Source organism: Nematolebias whitei, chromosome 6 (assembly GCF_014905685.2).
Source record: "Nematolebias whitei isolate Nwh7 chromosome 6, NemWhi1, whole genome shotgun sequence".
Taxonomy (NCBI): domain Eukaryota; kingdom Metazoa; phylum Chordata; class Actinopteri; order Cyprinodontiformes; family Rivulidae; genus Nematolebias; species Nematolebias whitei.
In genome coordinates, this window is record NC_056503.1 from 37,829,763 (window position 1) to 37,847,274 (window position 17,512).

A 17,512-nucleotide genomic window follows, 5' to 3' on the forward strand; every position below is an offset into this window, starting at 1 on the left:
CATAAAATTCACAAGATAAAGAGTAGAGAGAGACGGAGAAATAAAACATGGTTCTAACCTCTGGCATCAAAGAACTCCTCATCGGAGCTTTCAACTGATTCTTGGGCGATATCCTGCAGACACCAATGAGCGGTGCTGTGTTTTCGTGCTGAGCCTGTGGACGAAGAGAAAAGACAAAAAAAAACGTTTATACTAGAAATGACAGGCAGGGTCACACCATTAATCACAGAACTCACAGGACAGTCAGATCATATATTTTATATTGTATATACTGTTTTTTTTCCTTTTCATCCTGATGTTCTGTTGACAGCTGTGAAGATCTGCAGGGAAAATTGAGAGTGAAAGCCTCAGGAGGGGACAGATGGTTTCTGAAACTGTTTCCTCAGGGGGAAAAAACACAAATGGTCTTTGAGTTTAAATGGAATTATAGTACAGGAAATATTTAGGCTGTAAAACACTCAAGGTAAACTTGTACAACACAAGAATTTCAGGGAATGAGATCATCAGAGGTACAGCACAGGTTGTGCAACTGGGAGATAAAGTTGGAGAGGTCAGACTGAAATGGTTTGGACATGTCCAGAGGAGGGACAGTGAGTATATTGGTAGAAGGATTTTAGAAATGCAGCTGCCAGGAAAAAGACAAAAAGGAAGGCCAAAGGGGAGATATATGGATGAAGTTAGAGTGGACATGAAGGTAGATGGAGTGAGGACAGAGGATGCAGAGGACAGAGTGAGATGAAGGAGGATGACTCGCTGTGGTGACCCCTGAAGAGGGGGTTGCTAAGCTTAAAAAAGAAGGCAATGTTTAAACAGCAAGCAAAAGTGGCTCAACTCCACTTTTTTTGCCCATGTGTGGCACATACTAGGATGGCACATTCCAGAAGTGTAATTCTGCACCAGAGTAGATGGGAAGCGGCAAGCTTAAATGTATACATTGGATGAGATTTTTACCAGCACAACTCTAGAATTTATACACACACGCTGACATGTGTAGCATCCATACTTACTTGGGTAAACACAGCATGTGCTATATAAATAAAACTGACATTGATATAGATCGTCCAATTTTTAGTCAGAGGTTAAACAATATATTCTTTCACAAAACAGTTTTGTATCGTGTCTCTTTTTAAGCTGCCTCTGGTTATTCGCAAATCAATCTGGCCACATGATTTACAAAAATACTTTGGCATTGCGAAACAAAATAAGGTAGAGCGTAACTCAGCAGGCAACAAAGTTCATGCTCAATCATCCAGGTACCAAATCCATCCATCCATTATCTTTTACACGCTTCTTCCATTTGTGAGTCACGGGGGTCGCCGTTGCCCATATCCAGCAATCACTGTGCGAGGGGCGGTGTACACCCTGGACGGGTCGCAAGTCCATCACAGGGACGGTACCAAATCCAATAATTCTCAGTCGGGTCATTTCAGCAGGGTTGACACAGAGGATTGTATGTCAAACATTGCAACACTGTCAGTATTTCACTTAGCGGCTGGGACGTGATAATGGGCAGCTGACCTCAACCTCTCATGCTGCCTTGGCATTTCAGAACTCACACAGAGATGGTGTCTCGTATCCAGCTTGAAGAGTTTTATGAATTGGGTTTTTTGTTTTATTTACTTGCAGCTCCTTGTGTTAACAGTCTGTTAGTTTGTGTAATTTTTACTTGTCTGGAATGCTACCTTTTTCACAAATAAGTTTCTTAGTTGCACTTGCGGTTTGCCATGACATCTGCATTTTAGGTTGACGCCACTCACTCATTATTACAACACTTGTTCCAAACAACAACAAAAAAATATGTATTTAAAAAAAGAAAAAATAGTTAAATAATTAGATTAGAAATAAATAAAAGCTTGAGCGCTTTAGTTTTACATTTATAGGCTCTATAACATCTGCTTGAATCCTAACTGATTAAACTCCTAGAAATCAATTTGTGGGTTTTTAAAGGTTTTGTGCTCAAATTTCAAGGACCAAACTGTGTCAACTAAATCTTACCACCCATCACATATCTTATTGTCTGATGCAGGAAGTAACTTTTTGACTTTTATATAGGCATGTGGGGGGAATAAAAGATTTTACATGAGATGAAAAAATAGTAGTGTCACACTGTCAGGACTCTGGCATAAATTATTAGGGTCTTGTGGAGTTAAGGGGTTCATTTTATCACAATGATTGACCACAAGTGAGTCTAGACTGGAACAAAACTTCTTATGATGGTTCATCTGTTCAGTTATCTACAACATGGCAACAACAAAAACTACTCTAGAGTAAAAATAAAAGTTGATGTGCCAAAGCTGAAAGAAAAATCTCTCCATGGATGTCAAATTTTAATCTAATGGCTCAGCTAAGTGTGTTGATTTTTCAGAAATCTGTCTTTGTCTTGTACTTTCAATGATGTTGCATTCTTTCTAAGCTGTCAAACAGTCTCATTTCACTCTTTTCCCAGAATCTAACTTTCAATCATCATTTTCCTGACATCAGCAAGGAGCGATAAACAATAATCAGTCATAATATTATGCACTGACAGGTAATTAATTACATCAACACCTAACAGTGGTTTTAATGTACTAGGCAGTGAGTTTTGTATTTGGTTTTAATGTGTTGGAAATAAAATAAAAATTAAACCAAAAAACTAAGGAAACATTATGATGAGCCAAATTGTAATAGAGTAGCTGGATCATAACATATCTGCTAACACATTGGGATTTTCTGTGTCTGTAGTTGCCAAATGAATAAAATCCATGAACTGTGCACCGAGTCACAGGAGGCCAAAGCTCATTGATTCAATCTGGCCAATATGTTCCCCATCAGAGCACAAGAGTTTCTCAAATTACAAATAAAATAAAATACTTGTAAATGCTTGTTCTGATATCATCTTCTTCTTATTGGTTCTTTATTTAAACAAAATTATTTAGGGGGTTGAGTTTTGGTCAAGAAAAAAGCGTATGAAATCATCAAAACACATTTATCATATGTTTGTACATAATGGGCAGTAAAGCTGCAGATTAGTGTACTGGACTATGATAAAAGGTAAAAAAAATATTAAACAGAAAGGACTAAAATACATAAATCTGACTATAATACATAAATCTGACTATAACTATTCACTCAGAATGACTGGAAATATAACTGCATAAAAAAAATTAAGAATCTGAGAAAATCTTAATATAACTAGAGGCCTAGCATTCTATAAAAAAAAAAGCCAATCACCTTTCAAGCCTGTGTTTTAGTCCATCATTGTATATGGAGAAACAAAAGGATTATCTGTGACCTCGTGTCGCGGCAGTATTTTGCAGGATCTAGCAGGCTCCTCGGTGGCAGGGTGGATGAGATTCGCCCGGAGTTCCTTAAGGCACTGGTCGTTGTAGGGTTGTGTTGGCTTATGCGACTCTGCATTATTGCGTGGACATCGGGGGAAGTTCCCCTGGATTGGCAGACCGGGGTGGTGGTCCCCCTATTCAAAAAGGGGGACCGTAGAGTGTGTTCCAACTACAGGGGAATCACGCTCTTAAGCCTCCCTGGTAAGGTCTATTCTGGGGTTCTGGAGAGGAGGGTCCGTCGGATAGTCAAACCTCAGATTCAGGAGGAGCAGTGCGATTTTCGTCCTGGCCATGGAACACTGGACCAGCTCTACAGCTCTCAGCAGGGTCCTGGAGGGTGCGTGGGAGTTTGCCCAACCGGTCTACATGTGCTTTGTGGACTTGGAGAAGGCGTTCGACCGCATCCCTCGGGGAACCCTGTGGGGAATAATCGCCGGCAGTAAGTCGGGCTTGTTCCCGGTGAGAGTTGGACTCCGCCAAGGTTGCCCTTTGTCACCGATTCTGTTCATAACTTTTATGGACAGAATTTCTAGGCGCAGCCAAGGTGTTGAGGGGATTCGTTTTGGTGGCCTTAGGATTGCGTCTCTGCTTTTTGCAGATGATGTGGTCTTATTGGCTTCATCAGATCGTGATTTACAGCTTTCGCTGGAGCGGTTCACAGCCAAATGCGATGCGGCCAGGATGAAGATCAGTTCCTCCAAATCCGAGGCCATGGTCTTGAGCCGGAAAAGGGTAGAGTGCCCTCTCTGGATCAGGGAGGAGGTCCTACCCCAAGTGGAGGAGTTCAAGTATCTTGGGGTCTTGCTCACGAATGAGGGGAAAATGGAGCATGAGATCAATAGGCGGATAGGTGCATCATCTGCAGTGAAGCAGGAACTTTACAGGTATGTCGTGGTGAAGAGAGAGCTGAGTCAAAAGGCGAAGCTCTCAATTTACCGATCGATCTACAGTCCTACCCTCATCTATGGTCACGAGCTTTGGGTTGTGACCAAAAGAATGAGATCTCAGATACAAGCGGCCAAAATGAGTTTTCTCCGCAGGGTGTCTGGGCTCTCCCTTGGAGATAAGGTGGGAAGCTCGATCATCCGGGAGGGACTCAGAGTAGAGCTGCTGCTTCTCCACGTTGAGAGGAGCCAGGTGAGGTGGCTTGGGCATCTGTTTAGGATGCCTCCTGGACGCCTCCCTGGTGAGGTGTTCCGGACACGTCCCACTGGAAGGAGGCCCAGAGGAAGGCCCAGGACACGCTGGAGGGACTATGTTTCTCGGCTGGCCTGGGAACACCTCGGGATTCCCCCAGAAGAGCTGGCCCAAGTGGATGGGGAGAGGGAAGTCTGGGCCTCCCTACTTAGGCTGCTATCCCCGCGACCCGTCCCCGGATAAGCGGAAGAAAATGGATGGATGGATGGATAGCATGGTCTGCTGGTCTTGAAGTGTGTTGTGAATAACGCTCAGCTCCTACCACACCAAATTTTAGCTCATCGCTGGATAAATGGACTGTTCAAACACACGCAGACATGAGCTCAAACATAATTGTCCACCTTCTGTGGTGGGTATCACTGAGTTGTAGGTTTTCATCATCTGTAAGCCATAATCATAAAAATTACACGAAATAAATGCTTGCAATATTTCACTCTGTGTAATGAATCTACATAATATATGAGTTTCACTTTCTGAAGCGACTGACTAAAAATATTGAATTTTTTTTCACAATATTCTATTTTTTTAGATGTACCTGTAGTCATGCTGATAGCAAGGACTGATGAAACTTACCACTGCACTTTAATACTGTGAAGAAACCTTAGTTCATATGGACATGAAGTGATATAATGACTCAGTAGCCTAGCTTGTTTGACAAAGAGATTCATTGCACCCTAAACATTAATAATCAACAAGCCCAGTAAGTTAAATAAAAGCTGAAACTTTCTTTACAAGCCAAATACCAATGTTCCCTGTCGATGGGGGATTTGATAGACTGTAGTTTTTGAAATGAGTGTTTTTCTGGAGTGAGTGAGTGAATGGTTGTCTTTTTTGTCTCCATGTGTCCTTGTGATGGACTGGAGACCTGTCCAGGGTGTACCCCGCCTCTCGCACAGTGACTGCTGGACTTGGGCACCAGTAATCCCTGCAACCCGAAATGGAAGAAGCAGCTAAAGATAATGAATGGATTCAAAATATCCTGATTCATGCTCAATAATCCAAGTAGAAAAATCCAACAAAGTTAAGTCAGGTCCACTGCATGGTTTCTTTTTGTTGAAATGTTCTGTCTTTCATCCAAAAGACTTCATCAGGCCAAGAAGCTGCAATAAACTCAGTCTTATAAATAACTCCACACAGTGTCATATTATAAATAGCATGGAGCTATTTACAAAGCCGCGTTTGATGCAGTTCCTCAGACTGATGAAGCCCTTTGGATGAAAGACGAAACGTTTCAAAAAAAGAAACCGTCCAGAGGACCTGACTTAACTTTGGATAATGGTTGGATGTTTTTCTGTACTGTATTTGAACAGGGAATGAAAGTAAGCCTTAAAATATTTGGTGAAGACCATTAAAGTGGGTAGGGTTTGCACAAGAATAAGAATGCATAAAAACAGAGGTACCCAACATTTTTCAGTCAGGTCATCTGGACAGTTTCTTTTTTTGTGCTGAAACGTTTCGCCTTTGATCCGGAAGGCTTTATCAGTCAAGGAAACACACAACACAAAACTGATTCATCCCCCAACAGCTTACTCCAAAGTGGAACAAACCAGTTTTGTTGTTGCTAAGATGGTTTCTTTGGTACGCCCCCTCCTCCATCAGTTTTGTGTTGTTTTTCACCAGGTCATCTTGGTTTGCATTGGAAGTGTAGTGATGAAGCTCAAGCATTGGCTCAGTATTTGAAAGAACATGTATTATATATTAGCAGTTGCACCGCAGCGGCAGCCAAAGCAGCACTTTTACTGCATCTTACTTCTCCTTCAATACCAGCCCTGAGTGCTGCAGTACATCTCTGAAAATTAAACCACCAGTCGCATCGAGCTAAAAGTGTTTATCTCAAAACAGTTCATGTTTTTTTTACTCAGACAAACAAGCAATTACAGCAGCAAGTATCTATCAGGATAACAGTTATTTTGACTTTTCTGTGTAAAAACGGATCATCTTCTCCAAATTAAAACATTGATTACATGAAGTAGAACCGAACAGAAAACATAAACCGAGCTACTTTTCTAACACTTGACTCAATTACAGTTAAACATCACAAGTAAACACACTTTCTTCTATTTCAAGTGTGTGAAGTTGTCATGATGCTGCAGTTTTTGTGTTTCTGTTTTGAGTATGTGGTGATTAGTTATACATTTCATTGTCGATTTAGGTATTCTTATTTTGTTTTTCCCTTGTTACTGACCTTGTTTTTCTTTAGTTATCCTTGGCCTCATTACTCACTTGTCCTGAAGCTGCTAATTAGCCCAGCTGTTATCAATCAGTAATCGCCCCTTCCAGCATACCTATACTCAAGTTATTGTCAGATTCAAGTCTCCCCTCTACTTTTTTTTCCCCAGTTCTTAAGTCCAGCTTTCCAGCTCTGTAGCCTGATCCTGGTTGTTTGGTTTTTGTAATTTTCTCCTCTCTGGTTTATTTGTATGCTGCCATGTCAGTTTGTTTTCTTTAAGGTTTTTAGTGGTTGTTTTTTTAATTATTATTATTATGAGTCCTCAAGGAACCACTAATAATTACAAAGATTTTCCCAAACTTTATTCATATTTAATTGTGCTGAGAGTAACTTCGGCACAGAGAATTAAAGTCATTGTGAAATACAGGCAGAGATGTAGGGAAATCTCTCTCTGTCCAGAGTCTGGTTTTATTTGACCAGTTCTAGCTGCAGTTAATGTTCTACTTTTTCATCAACGTAGTTGTTACACAAAATATCTGTGAAGTTTAGATATAATTGTTAAGCAATTTAAGTAACTAACTTGAGCATAATGGCAAACTTTTCTTTTTTTCAAGCTGTTAAATTGATCAGGTAGAAGTTAGCCAAGGAATCTTTGCTGGATGGCAACATAATGAACATCTACTTTGAGTCATATATATATATATATATATGTAACGAAATATATATATTAATATCTATATATATATGTTAGACATCAAGAGCAAAACCCAGACATCCTGCTCCTCCTGAGGGACCCAAAGGACTTTTCAGACACACAACCCTTCCAGCGAGTTCCTGGTCAGGGCCTCTTCCTAGTGGGGAGTGCCCAGAAAATCTCCAAAGGGAGGCATCCTGGAAACATCCTAGTCAGATGCGCAAACCACCTCCACTGACTTCTTTCAATATGAAGGAGCAGCATCTCTACTTCAAGCTCCCCCCAGATTATGGAGCTCCTCACCATATCTCTAAGGCTGAGCCTGGCCTCTTTACAAAGGTAACTCATTTCAGCTGCTTGTATCTGGGATCTTATTTTTTTGATCATCATGAAAACCTCATGACCATAGACAAGCGTTGGAACGTAGACAGACAGTTAAGTTCAGAGCTTTGCCGAACTGAACGTTTTTCTTCACCACAATTGACCAAAGCAACATCCTCATTACTGAAGATGAGGCCCCAATTTGTTGATCCATTTCCTCCTGAACAAGATGTCCAGATACCTAGGCTCCTCCACCTGAGACAAAGGCTAGCCAGAGGGCCATTCCACTCATTTCCGGTCAGAATCTCGGTGAAAGAAAACCTGTAATACAGATTATTTTTTTAAACTCACAGTTTTCATTTGCTTAGCTCACCTATTTAAACAAGAATCATGTGGTTTTATCAGAATAGGACAAAGCTGCTAATATTAGCAAACCAAGGCCGTTCTTGAAGCAGAAGAAATTGATTGTGTTAAGTCTTAAAAAAGGATTCTCTAAAACTATTTTTAAAATTTGATATTTTTAGTCAGAAATATGCTAATTTAAAACATAATCTATGACCTTACAACACAAAGAGCAGAATGAATGAATAAATGAGAGAAAATAGAAAAATGTATAAAGGCTGCTATCCTTGGAAAAAAACTGTTTTGATTCTATTTTAGATATGAAGTTAGATGCAGCAGCAACACACGTTAGAAAGAAAAACTCTGTTTACGCAATGACTGTATTTAAGAAATATACTGTATGTATTGCCATAGCAACAGAACCGTATATTACCTTTAAAGAAAACCAAAAAGGTAGAGCTTAGAAAGAAATGTGCAAACATTTGTTTTCTGTTTTTTTTAATGCACAAAATGAAAATCTACATTTATCTGTGATATGTGTATGACATTCACACAATTATTCTCAGAAAGGCCACCTTCACAGTCAGACGTTTGCTGGTTTAAACTCTCTATTTAATTCTGTGTTGGGCATAAATGCAATCCTGCAATCAGAGACTTGGACTGATCTATTATTTATGAGGAAAAAGTACAATAAATGCCATGTACATCACAAATGGAATCAGAGAAGCACAAGGAAAACAGCTGTAACAACCCAGTGCTTTGCTCTCTCTGGGAACAACATAAAATATTTTCAGCCTTCAAACTTCAGATTTCTAAAAGCTCCTAATACAAAAGCCAAATTAGTTTAAGTTACTAATTCATATTAGCTACAAATATTATAATTTAAAATATCCCACAATATTTCAAGCAATCATTGGATATTTTGAGGTGGGATTTGTGGAAAGGTTATGCCCCTTTTTAGGGGAAAACAAATTGTGTAAATCTGTGTTAATAGTTTCATGCATAAAGGTTTCTGCACTGCATTTTGCCCAAAGGTAGGAATAAAACAATAAGTATTTTCATTTTTGTTTTCTTGTCTAAACCAAAAGAAGCAATAAATGAGAAGTGTTTGAACAGTAGCAGATGTTTTATTCCATTCTAATATACACTGTATCTATATATGTAATTATTTATATATGTAATTACTTCATTAAGAAAAAGATTAGGAAGTCTTTATACTCTTCTTTTACAAAATAAGGATTTGACTTGTTTGGAGACATTTTAAAGCTTACCACTTGTTACTGGTACTGTTACTTCCACTCATGAACTGTTAACAGCTAATTTAACCAAATTAATAAAGTAGATCATGATGGAGAAATAATTTCCCTTGTGAGATTCGGTTTGACTCATCAAGCCCCTTCAATCCATATTTAATCTTGTTATACATAATATACATACAAATATAATATAATATACACACATATACATACAAAGTGTATGTATGTGTGTGTATATATACACGAGTTCACTGCTGATCAACAATCACCAGCAATATATTCACAAAATGCAGTATATACATATATATATATATATATACTGTATTTTGTGAATATATTGCTGGTGATTGTTGATCAGCAGTGAACTCAAATAAATGCTTGTCAGACAAGCCGTAATATTTAAACATCAAAGTAATGTTGTAGTCTTATTTAACAAACACCGTATGAGTTTTGTTCCCCGCCAGTCAAAGTGGAGTGTTATTTACCCCCAAAGCGGACAGGAACATTGTGCAGGGGCTGAGTATCTGGACGAGCTGGTTCACTCTATTCATACCTGTTGTAGATATAGTACTTAGCTCTTTGATTCATTTTTCACATACAAGATACCCATTCCAATAATTAGTATAAGCATTCACCTTTGTCTCCCTGAGCTTTGAGATGAACTCTCAGCTCTTCAAAATGTATTTTTTGTGTGTCTGGCCTTTCTCACAAAGATAAGCCTCCAGCCATCACCTGCCATCTGTAAGTTCAAGCAGATTTGACTGATGCATGTGTGAATGGATGGATAAGTGCTTGCCTTCTCCAGCAGGCTTCACTACCAGTGATTACTGGAGGTATGTGATCTACAAACACAGAACCCTGAGCAGAGCTGACAGGCTAAGCACATGTGGCACACGATCGCTATTTTTTCTACATGGCTGCTTGAGTATTTGACATTTTGACTCCTGGGGAGATATATGGATGAGCACAGGCATTTCTGTGTGTCGCAGTGCTGAGAACTGCCAATGAATATATATCACATGATGAGTTGTTGAATAGGTGTACAACAACCCGGTGACAAAAAGAAGCTATTTTAGAAAATAACAACACAGCTGTGGCCCAAAAAAATATGCTCTGCACCTCGTCCAATACTGGATTTGATTTGTTAAGTGCAGTGGATGCACCTGCAAGTGTTCCTAAAGTGCAGCTTTTATTCATATTCATCAAGTTTCACTAATGCCGATACCAATCAGCTGTACTGACAGTGCTCTGAATATTATTCAGTTTACTCCTGCAGCCGTGCACGCACTCTGAATGCCTTATAAGATCCAGCTAAGTCTAAGTGAGTGCTTGGGTGGCTAAAGCTTCACAAAGGTGTTCCCAGTGCTCCCCACTGGGTAATGAAAATTATTTCTGTTGCTCCCAGCAGGGACTTTACTACACACCGTGTCCCAACAAATTCAGAGTGAATACTTGATAGATCTGCAGTTTGCAATGAAAACCCGAACAGGTCATATTTTTCATGACAGAGTGTCCTTCATCTTCACATCACCAGCAAGTTGGCAGGATGATTCAGGCTGCTGAAACTGTAGGCAGGTTTTGATGTGTACAGAACCTTGTTCTAAGGCTCTCACAGAGTACTGCAAGTTCATGGCAAAGCTGCATTGCACTTCAAGTTGTAATTAATAATTAAAAAGAAACCACTTACAAATAAAACTCCTGAAATTGTTGTGGTTAAAAACAAATGGGAAGGAAATACAGCGTCAATTAGTAAGTCACTTAAAATACAGGTTATTGAAGACTTTGCATTTATTGAAGGAATATCACCCAACATCTTTCACGCCAGAGTTTTAAACCCAAGATCATTTTATATTGAGTTATATAGTCATACCTTGAAAATAATGTAATGCATGTCCTGACGCATGCTCAATAATCCAGGTAGAAAAATCTAAAAAAGTTCAATCTGGTCCTCTGGACATTCAAAAAAACAAAACAAAGCAAAAAAATCTAGATACATTTCGTCTTTCATCCGAAAGACTTCCTCAGTCTGACGTGCTGTATTCAGCTCAGTCTCTTAAATAGCACCTTCTCAGAGTGGATCAACCAGTTTGCTGCCGACAACCAAAACCAGCTGCTCACGTGGTAATCATGTAATGCATGATCTCAAGGATGTATTGTAAGTAGACTCTCAGCTACTGCCACTTCAAACTTTAGCTCAATCACTGTAAAAGTAATTGAGTTACAGACATTTTTTGTTGACTAAGATCAGTTAGATGTTTGAAGGACAGTCTTGAATTAGGTCGACATCAGTTACAGATGTTTCAGAGAAGATCGCTACATTTTGTCCACAGTATGAAAATCACGTTTTAAACAAAAATTCCTGCTATGCTTGGTTAAATCAGTTAACACTCAGAGTATGTGTTTGGGATGACTCTCAGCTAATACCACACAAAATTTGAGCTCAGCAAATCTGTCAGCCATTTAGTTGCTTAGCTAAGGTGGACATTTTGAATCATGACTCCAAACATTAACCGGTTGTAGATGTGCATCCAATAGTTTTTTAGACACGCACAAACAAAATTTTCACCTTTCAGCAGCAGACAATGATGATTTCAAAAAGCTGTGCTCTGTTTATTTAAGTTTAGAAGACTTGCAGACTCAGGGCAGAACAGTACAGTTTTGTTTGTTGCAACATGCACTTTTAAATCTCTCATTAAATATTAAATCAATACATTCCCCGCTATGCCCAATTGAAAAATGCCTAAAAAGCCTTTCAGACCTGAGAGTGTGACTGGCTGGACTGACAACCTTGGACATCTATGAGAATAACTTGGGAGAAGAATTCCAGCACACCAAGTGCACCAACAAAAAACATTTAAAAGTTGTTTTTATTGTAGGCTGTTAGAATACTTAATTCTTCATTTGCACTGACAGAACTTGAGAAACACATTCATCTATTTATTAAAAACTGTCTGAAATCCCTGATTTAAAAAAAACACTTGACTTGCATCAGTTATCTCATCTGCTCTACTTAAGTTTAGAAATGCATCGATCTGTTAATTCAAAGGAACATTCTGTCCAGTGAGACTTCACTTCCAGGTATTAGAACATATCATAGAAATATTAATTGAGGATTAACAAAGTGTTGTGTGAGTCATGCGCTCATTTCCTGTTCACAAACTAGATTTCAGGATTCATCATTAACAACACATTTAATATTCTGTTTGTGTTCAAACAAAACCCAAAACCAAAGGCAGCCATGCAACAGTTACTCTTATCGTATTGCTTTTGTCGGCAAAGTCAAAGCCGTATAAACCAAAACGGCTTATCTTTTGAAAGAAAATGTGATACTTATGGAAAGTAACGAAAGGGAAAGAAGTCCAGCTCTTCAATGATTTGTGTTCAAAGGAAACCTGTGTCCGAACATCTAAAAAGCTTTACTTCAGAGCAGAAACATGGCAACACGGGGCTCTTCCTGATTCATCTCATCCCTCTTTCATCTTCTTCTTTCCATTATCCACTTGCAGCGGCGTTTACATAGAAGCCTGACTGAAACGCTGTGCTGACAGCATTTATCTTTAGAACAGCTTTGTTTCAGTCGAACCACTACACACACACACACACCTCTTACTGTCATACAGATATTACTCTTATACTCAGTCAAACTAACATATATTTCTGGCAAAGATTAGTGTTTCTCCAATACATTCTAAAACCTTTGTAACCCTATGGTAGTTACTTACTCTAATTACTCTACTCAAATAATGACAACAAACCCAGTTACCAACAAGTGCAGTGCTTTGTGGGTTTTTAAAGCAATATGGACTGGGAGTACCAAAACACAGCTTTAAATACAAACCATTGAACCTTAAGCTACACTAATGACATTCCACCTCAAGTGTTTTGGACATGTGCAGATCACAAAAATTGGTAGCTCACTTGAGCCACTTGGCCACAGAAATCAAAGTTACTTGTACAAAGTACTTGTCAAGTACAGATTGCATGTCTTGCATGGTGGTGTGACGCATGTGATCAGTACATGTAAAGTGCATGTGGCTTTCAACTAAGCAATCACCTCAAGGCTGCACTTGTGATGAGCGTTTTACATGTACGTGGAAACTTACAGGCGTATAATTACTCCCTATAGCCAAGAATTGGATGGTAAGAGCCATTTTTACTTTAGGCTAAATTGGACAATGGTTTCTGTCATACACAACAAGAGCATAGCAAACTCCTCTATCTGCTTGAAAAATAAAAAGTCCCTTTCTTTCTCTTCACTCTTGGACTAGGGTTTGATATCGATCAACGAGTCCCCACTGTTCCATCCACCGGCATTCCCACCAACACTTCTGCTGCCTCACGTTCTGACATCAGTGCTCCTGTAATAGCAAAGCCATTATCACGTCGTGTCATTCCTTGGCTTCAATCAACTGCTTGTAGAGATCCAGCACCCTCGGTTGTTCTGGTTACATCTATCTGCTTCCTATTTTTTAATGCTACATGATCAGGTCCTTCCTAAAATAGTGCCTTGTGTTGTGCGATGAGTGCTTGAAACTAATTGGGATAGAAAGTGAGATATACTTTTGACTTGTGGGCCACACATAGCCAGTGTCAGGTACTTGTGTAGTGCCTCTAACACATGTGAATCATACAATGACTAAGCATCATTTGTATTTTACTGTCATTGCAAAGCCCAGCTGTGCTCCTGACTTAGTTCATGTGTACACAAGAAGTAGGCAGGTTTCATACAAAGTGTTTTATTTCTTTTGAAAGACCAATAGAATTTGCATGTTAACGACCAAAAGTCATCAGTTAGTCTGCAATCTTCTATGGGATTAAACACACACAAAATACATACAAGTTCAAACCAAGAAAATGCTATAACTTTCCCTGAATACTGCAAGAAGATAATATGTGACATGTGTACATGATACTATAGTTTTGTTGTTAAAGTTATTTTACTGGCAATGTTTAAATGAAGAGAAAATTGTTTAGTATAATATACAGGAATTTAATAATGTATTTGCACTTGCCATGCATCTCCTTATTTGACAAGATATACTACAGTAGGTGACATGATGTAAAACCAGTAAAGCTGAACACAGAAATGAAGAAAAGCATCCTTGGATATTAAAAGAACTCGTCTATAGTATTTTTGCTCAAAGCAGCTTCAAAAAGGAAGCTCAGCTCATTGCTAAAGAAAACCTTCCAAGCTGCATCTTTCACGTCTCTGTTGACTCTTTGCCAAAAGAGGTTTTTTGCTTTGCTTTAACGGTTTTTATATGGTACTAAATTGGATGTTCAGCTATTTTAGTATAGCTGTGTTCGTGGTAAAGAGTAAGGCATATGCTGCAAACAAGAGGCATTTACCTTTTAGATGCTTTGTTTTAGGAAGGTCAAATTACAGTACTGTCCAAAAGTACTAAACCACTTCTAGCTCCTTTATACAAGTACTTTGCTTTCAGATACTTTTTGTATATTTTAATAGTCATGATCAATGGTTCTATAGAAGGTTTTAGGAGGTCTTTGAACTTTGCTTTTTCACCCATGAATTCCTGTTTTAGAGAAAAAGGACCAAAGATCTGGCAAAGACCTGATAAAGGACCTGAAGGTTACAGAATTCTTCAGCTGAACATCTTTTATGCATCTTCAGCTAGTGCAGTAGTTCTTTGGGAAGAACTACTTGTACTGTGACTGTTATAGTCAGTAAGGTATAAACTTTGTGACATAATATCACTTTAGAAATGACACACTGACCTGAAGAATCATTATAAAGAGGTAATCTTTTCCAAAGGAAAGCAGATGTTGAAGATATTGTGACGTTATATATCTGTATCCTGAAAAATAAAGAAGTGGTTTAGATGCAGCTGCTGAAAAATGCATAATTGAAGGCATTCATCTTTTCTTCTTCTTTCTGTCATATAGTGTGCCTCGACAAGTGTGTCAGAAATCATCCTAAGAAGATGGCATCTAACCTTGGATGGCGCTGCTGCCTCCAACTGCATTCAGAATGAGGGAGAAATGTTTCACACCTAACCCAACCAGAAGACGTGTTTGACCTCTGACTGTATAAGACGGACTATCTGAGCTTGTAATTTTATTCATTGTCTCATGGATCTCATTTTAAGGCTTATGTTTTGGCATTTGGCTTTTTTCATCTGGAAGTACTCGGAGAAGAGATTTGACACACAAAGAATGGTTCCGGTAATGCTTGGTAGGTCTAGACATGAATGAGGAGAAAAGTAGCAAGAGAGTCTAAAATCATACTACCAAGCCGTTATCTTATTCCAAAAGATTTCTGATGTGTCTGTGCCTGTATGTTACCAAATTATATCATGAACCAGTGTGTTTTAAATCAAATATGGCAGCAACTTAATGAATTTTACTAAAATAAAGCAAAAATTGTATGTGGTAATAGCTGAGAGTCATTCCCAGACTGTCATTTCCCAATATAAGATGATTTTAGCCAATAAATAAATGTCTTAAATGCAACAAACGTGGAAAATACAAAGCAGAGGTCAAAGTTCAAGTCAATAATTACACTGTCAGCCTTTTCAGGTTGATTTTAAGTGATTACTTTTGTAACAGATGATAGTTTCTTAGAAGAAATGTCCTGCTTGTTCTGTCACTAAAAGGCAAAAGTGTGATAACAAATCATTTTGAAGACCAAACAAAGAACGCAGTGCTTTACTAACACTGTGTTCAGTGAAAGTGGAGTGCTGTTGACCTCAACCAGTGATGTCAGTGATGGAAGGAATACTTCTCGGACCTTCTCAATCCCACTGGCATGTCTTTCATGGAGGAAGCGGATTAGGGGGTCTTTAGGGTTGGTCTGTCCATAACCGTGGCTGAGGTAGCAGAGGTAGTTAAAAAGCTCTATGGCTCTGGTGGTGGATGAGATTTGCCCTGATTTCCTAAAGATTCTGGATGCTGTCTTGGTCGACATGCCTTAGCAACATCACATGGACATCAGGGGCAGTGCCACTGGATTGGCAGACTTGGGTGATGGTTCCCCTCTTCAAAAAGAGGGACCGAAGGATGTGCTCCATTTATAGGGACATCACTCTCCTTTGGCTCCCTGGTATGGTCTATTCAGGGGTAATGGAGAAGCGAGTCCGATCGTTGGTCGAACCTCAGATCCAGGAGGAACAATGCGGATTCTGTCCTGGCCGTGGAACACTGGACCAGCTCTTTACCCTCAGTAGGGTCCTCGAGGGGTCATGGGAGTTTGCCCATCCAGTCTACATGTGTTTGTTATGGGCTGTTCGGTCCCTATACAAGCGGTGCGTGAGTTTGGTTTGCATTGCCGGTAGTAAGTCGGACCCCTTCAGGGTGGGAGTTGGACTCTACCAGGGCTGCCCATTGTCACAGATTCTGTTCACAACTTTTATGGACAGAATTTTTCAATGCAGCCAGGGGGCGGATGGTTTCCAGTTAGGTGGTCTCAGGATTCCATTTCTGCTCTTTGCAGATGATGTGGTTCTGTTGACATCATCGTGCCATGGTCTTCAGCTCACACTAGAGCGGTTCACAGCTGAGTGTGAAGCAGCTGGAATGAGAATCAGCACCTCCAAATCTGAGGCCATGGTCCTTAACCGGAAAATGGTGGATTGCTCTCTTCAGTTCAAGGGTGAGGTTTTGTCTCAAGTGGAGGAGTTCAAAGTATATCAGGGTTTTGTTCATTAGTGAGGGAAGAATGGAGCATGAGATTGACAGATGAATTGGTGCAGCATCAGCAGTACTGAAGACTCTGTACCGGTCCGTTGTGATGAAGAGGGAGCTGAGCTGTAAGACAAAGCTCTCTGTTTATCGGTCAGCCTACGTTCCTACACTCACCTGTGGTTATGATCTCTGGGTAGTGACTGAAAGAAATGAGATTGTGGATACAGGTGGTTGAAATGAGTTTCCTCCACAGGGTAGCTGGACTCTCCCTTAGAGATAGGGTGGAAAATTCAGTTATCCGGGAGAGACTTGGAGTATAACCGCTGCTCCTCCACATTGAGAGGAGCCAGTTGAGGTGGTTCAGGCATCTGGTAAGGATGCCCTATGGGTGCCTTCCTAGGGAGGTGCTTCAATCATGTCCAGCTGGGAAGAAGCCCTGGGGAAAACCCAGGACACGCTGGAGAGACTCTCTCGTTTGGCCTTGGAACACCTTGGAATCCCCCCAGAAGAGCTGGAAGAGGTGGCTATGGAAAGAGATGTCTTGGCCTCCCTGTTCAAGCTGCTGCCCCTG

General features: G+C 39.7%; 1 protein-coding gene across 1 annotated transcript in view; it reads right to left on the bottom strand.

Moving 5' to 3' along the window:
- pitpnm3 (PITPNM family member 3) overlaps positions 1 to 17,512 on the bottom strand; it is a 189,052-nt gene that overhangs the window by 148,855 nt on the left and 22,685 nt on the right. The window contains exon 2 of the mRNA XM_037677586.1: positions 59 to 154. Within this exon, the coding sequence (XP_037533514.1) occupies positions 59 to 154 (96 nt within the window). The remainder of the gene's footprint in view (positions 1 to 58; positions 155 to 17,512) is intronic.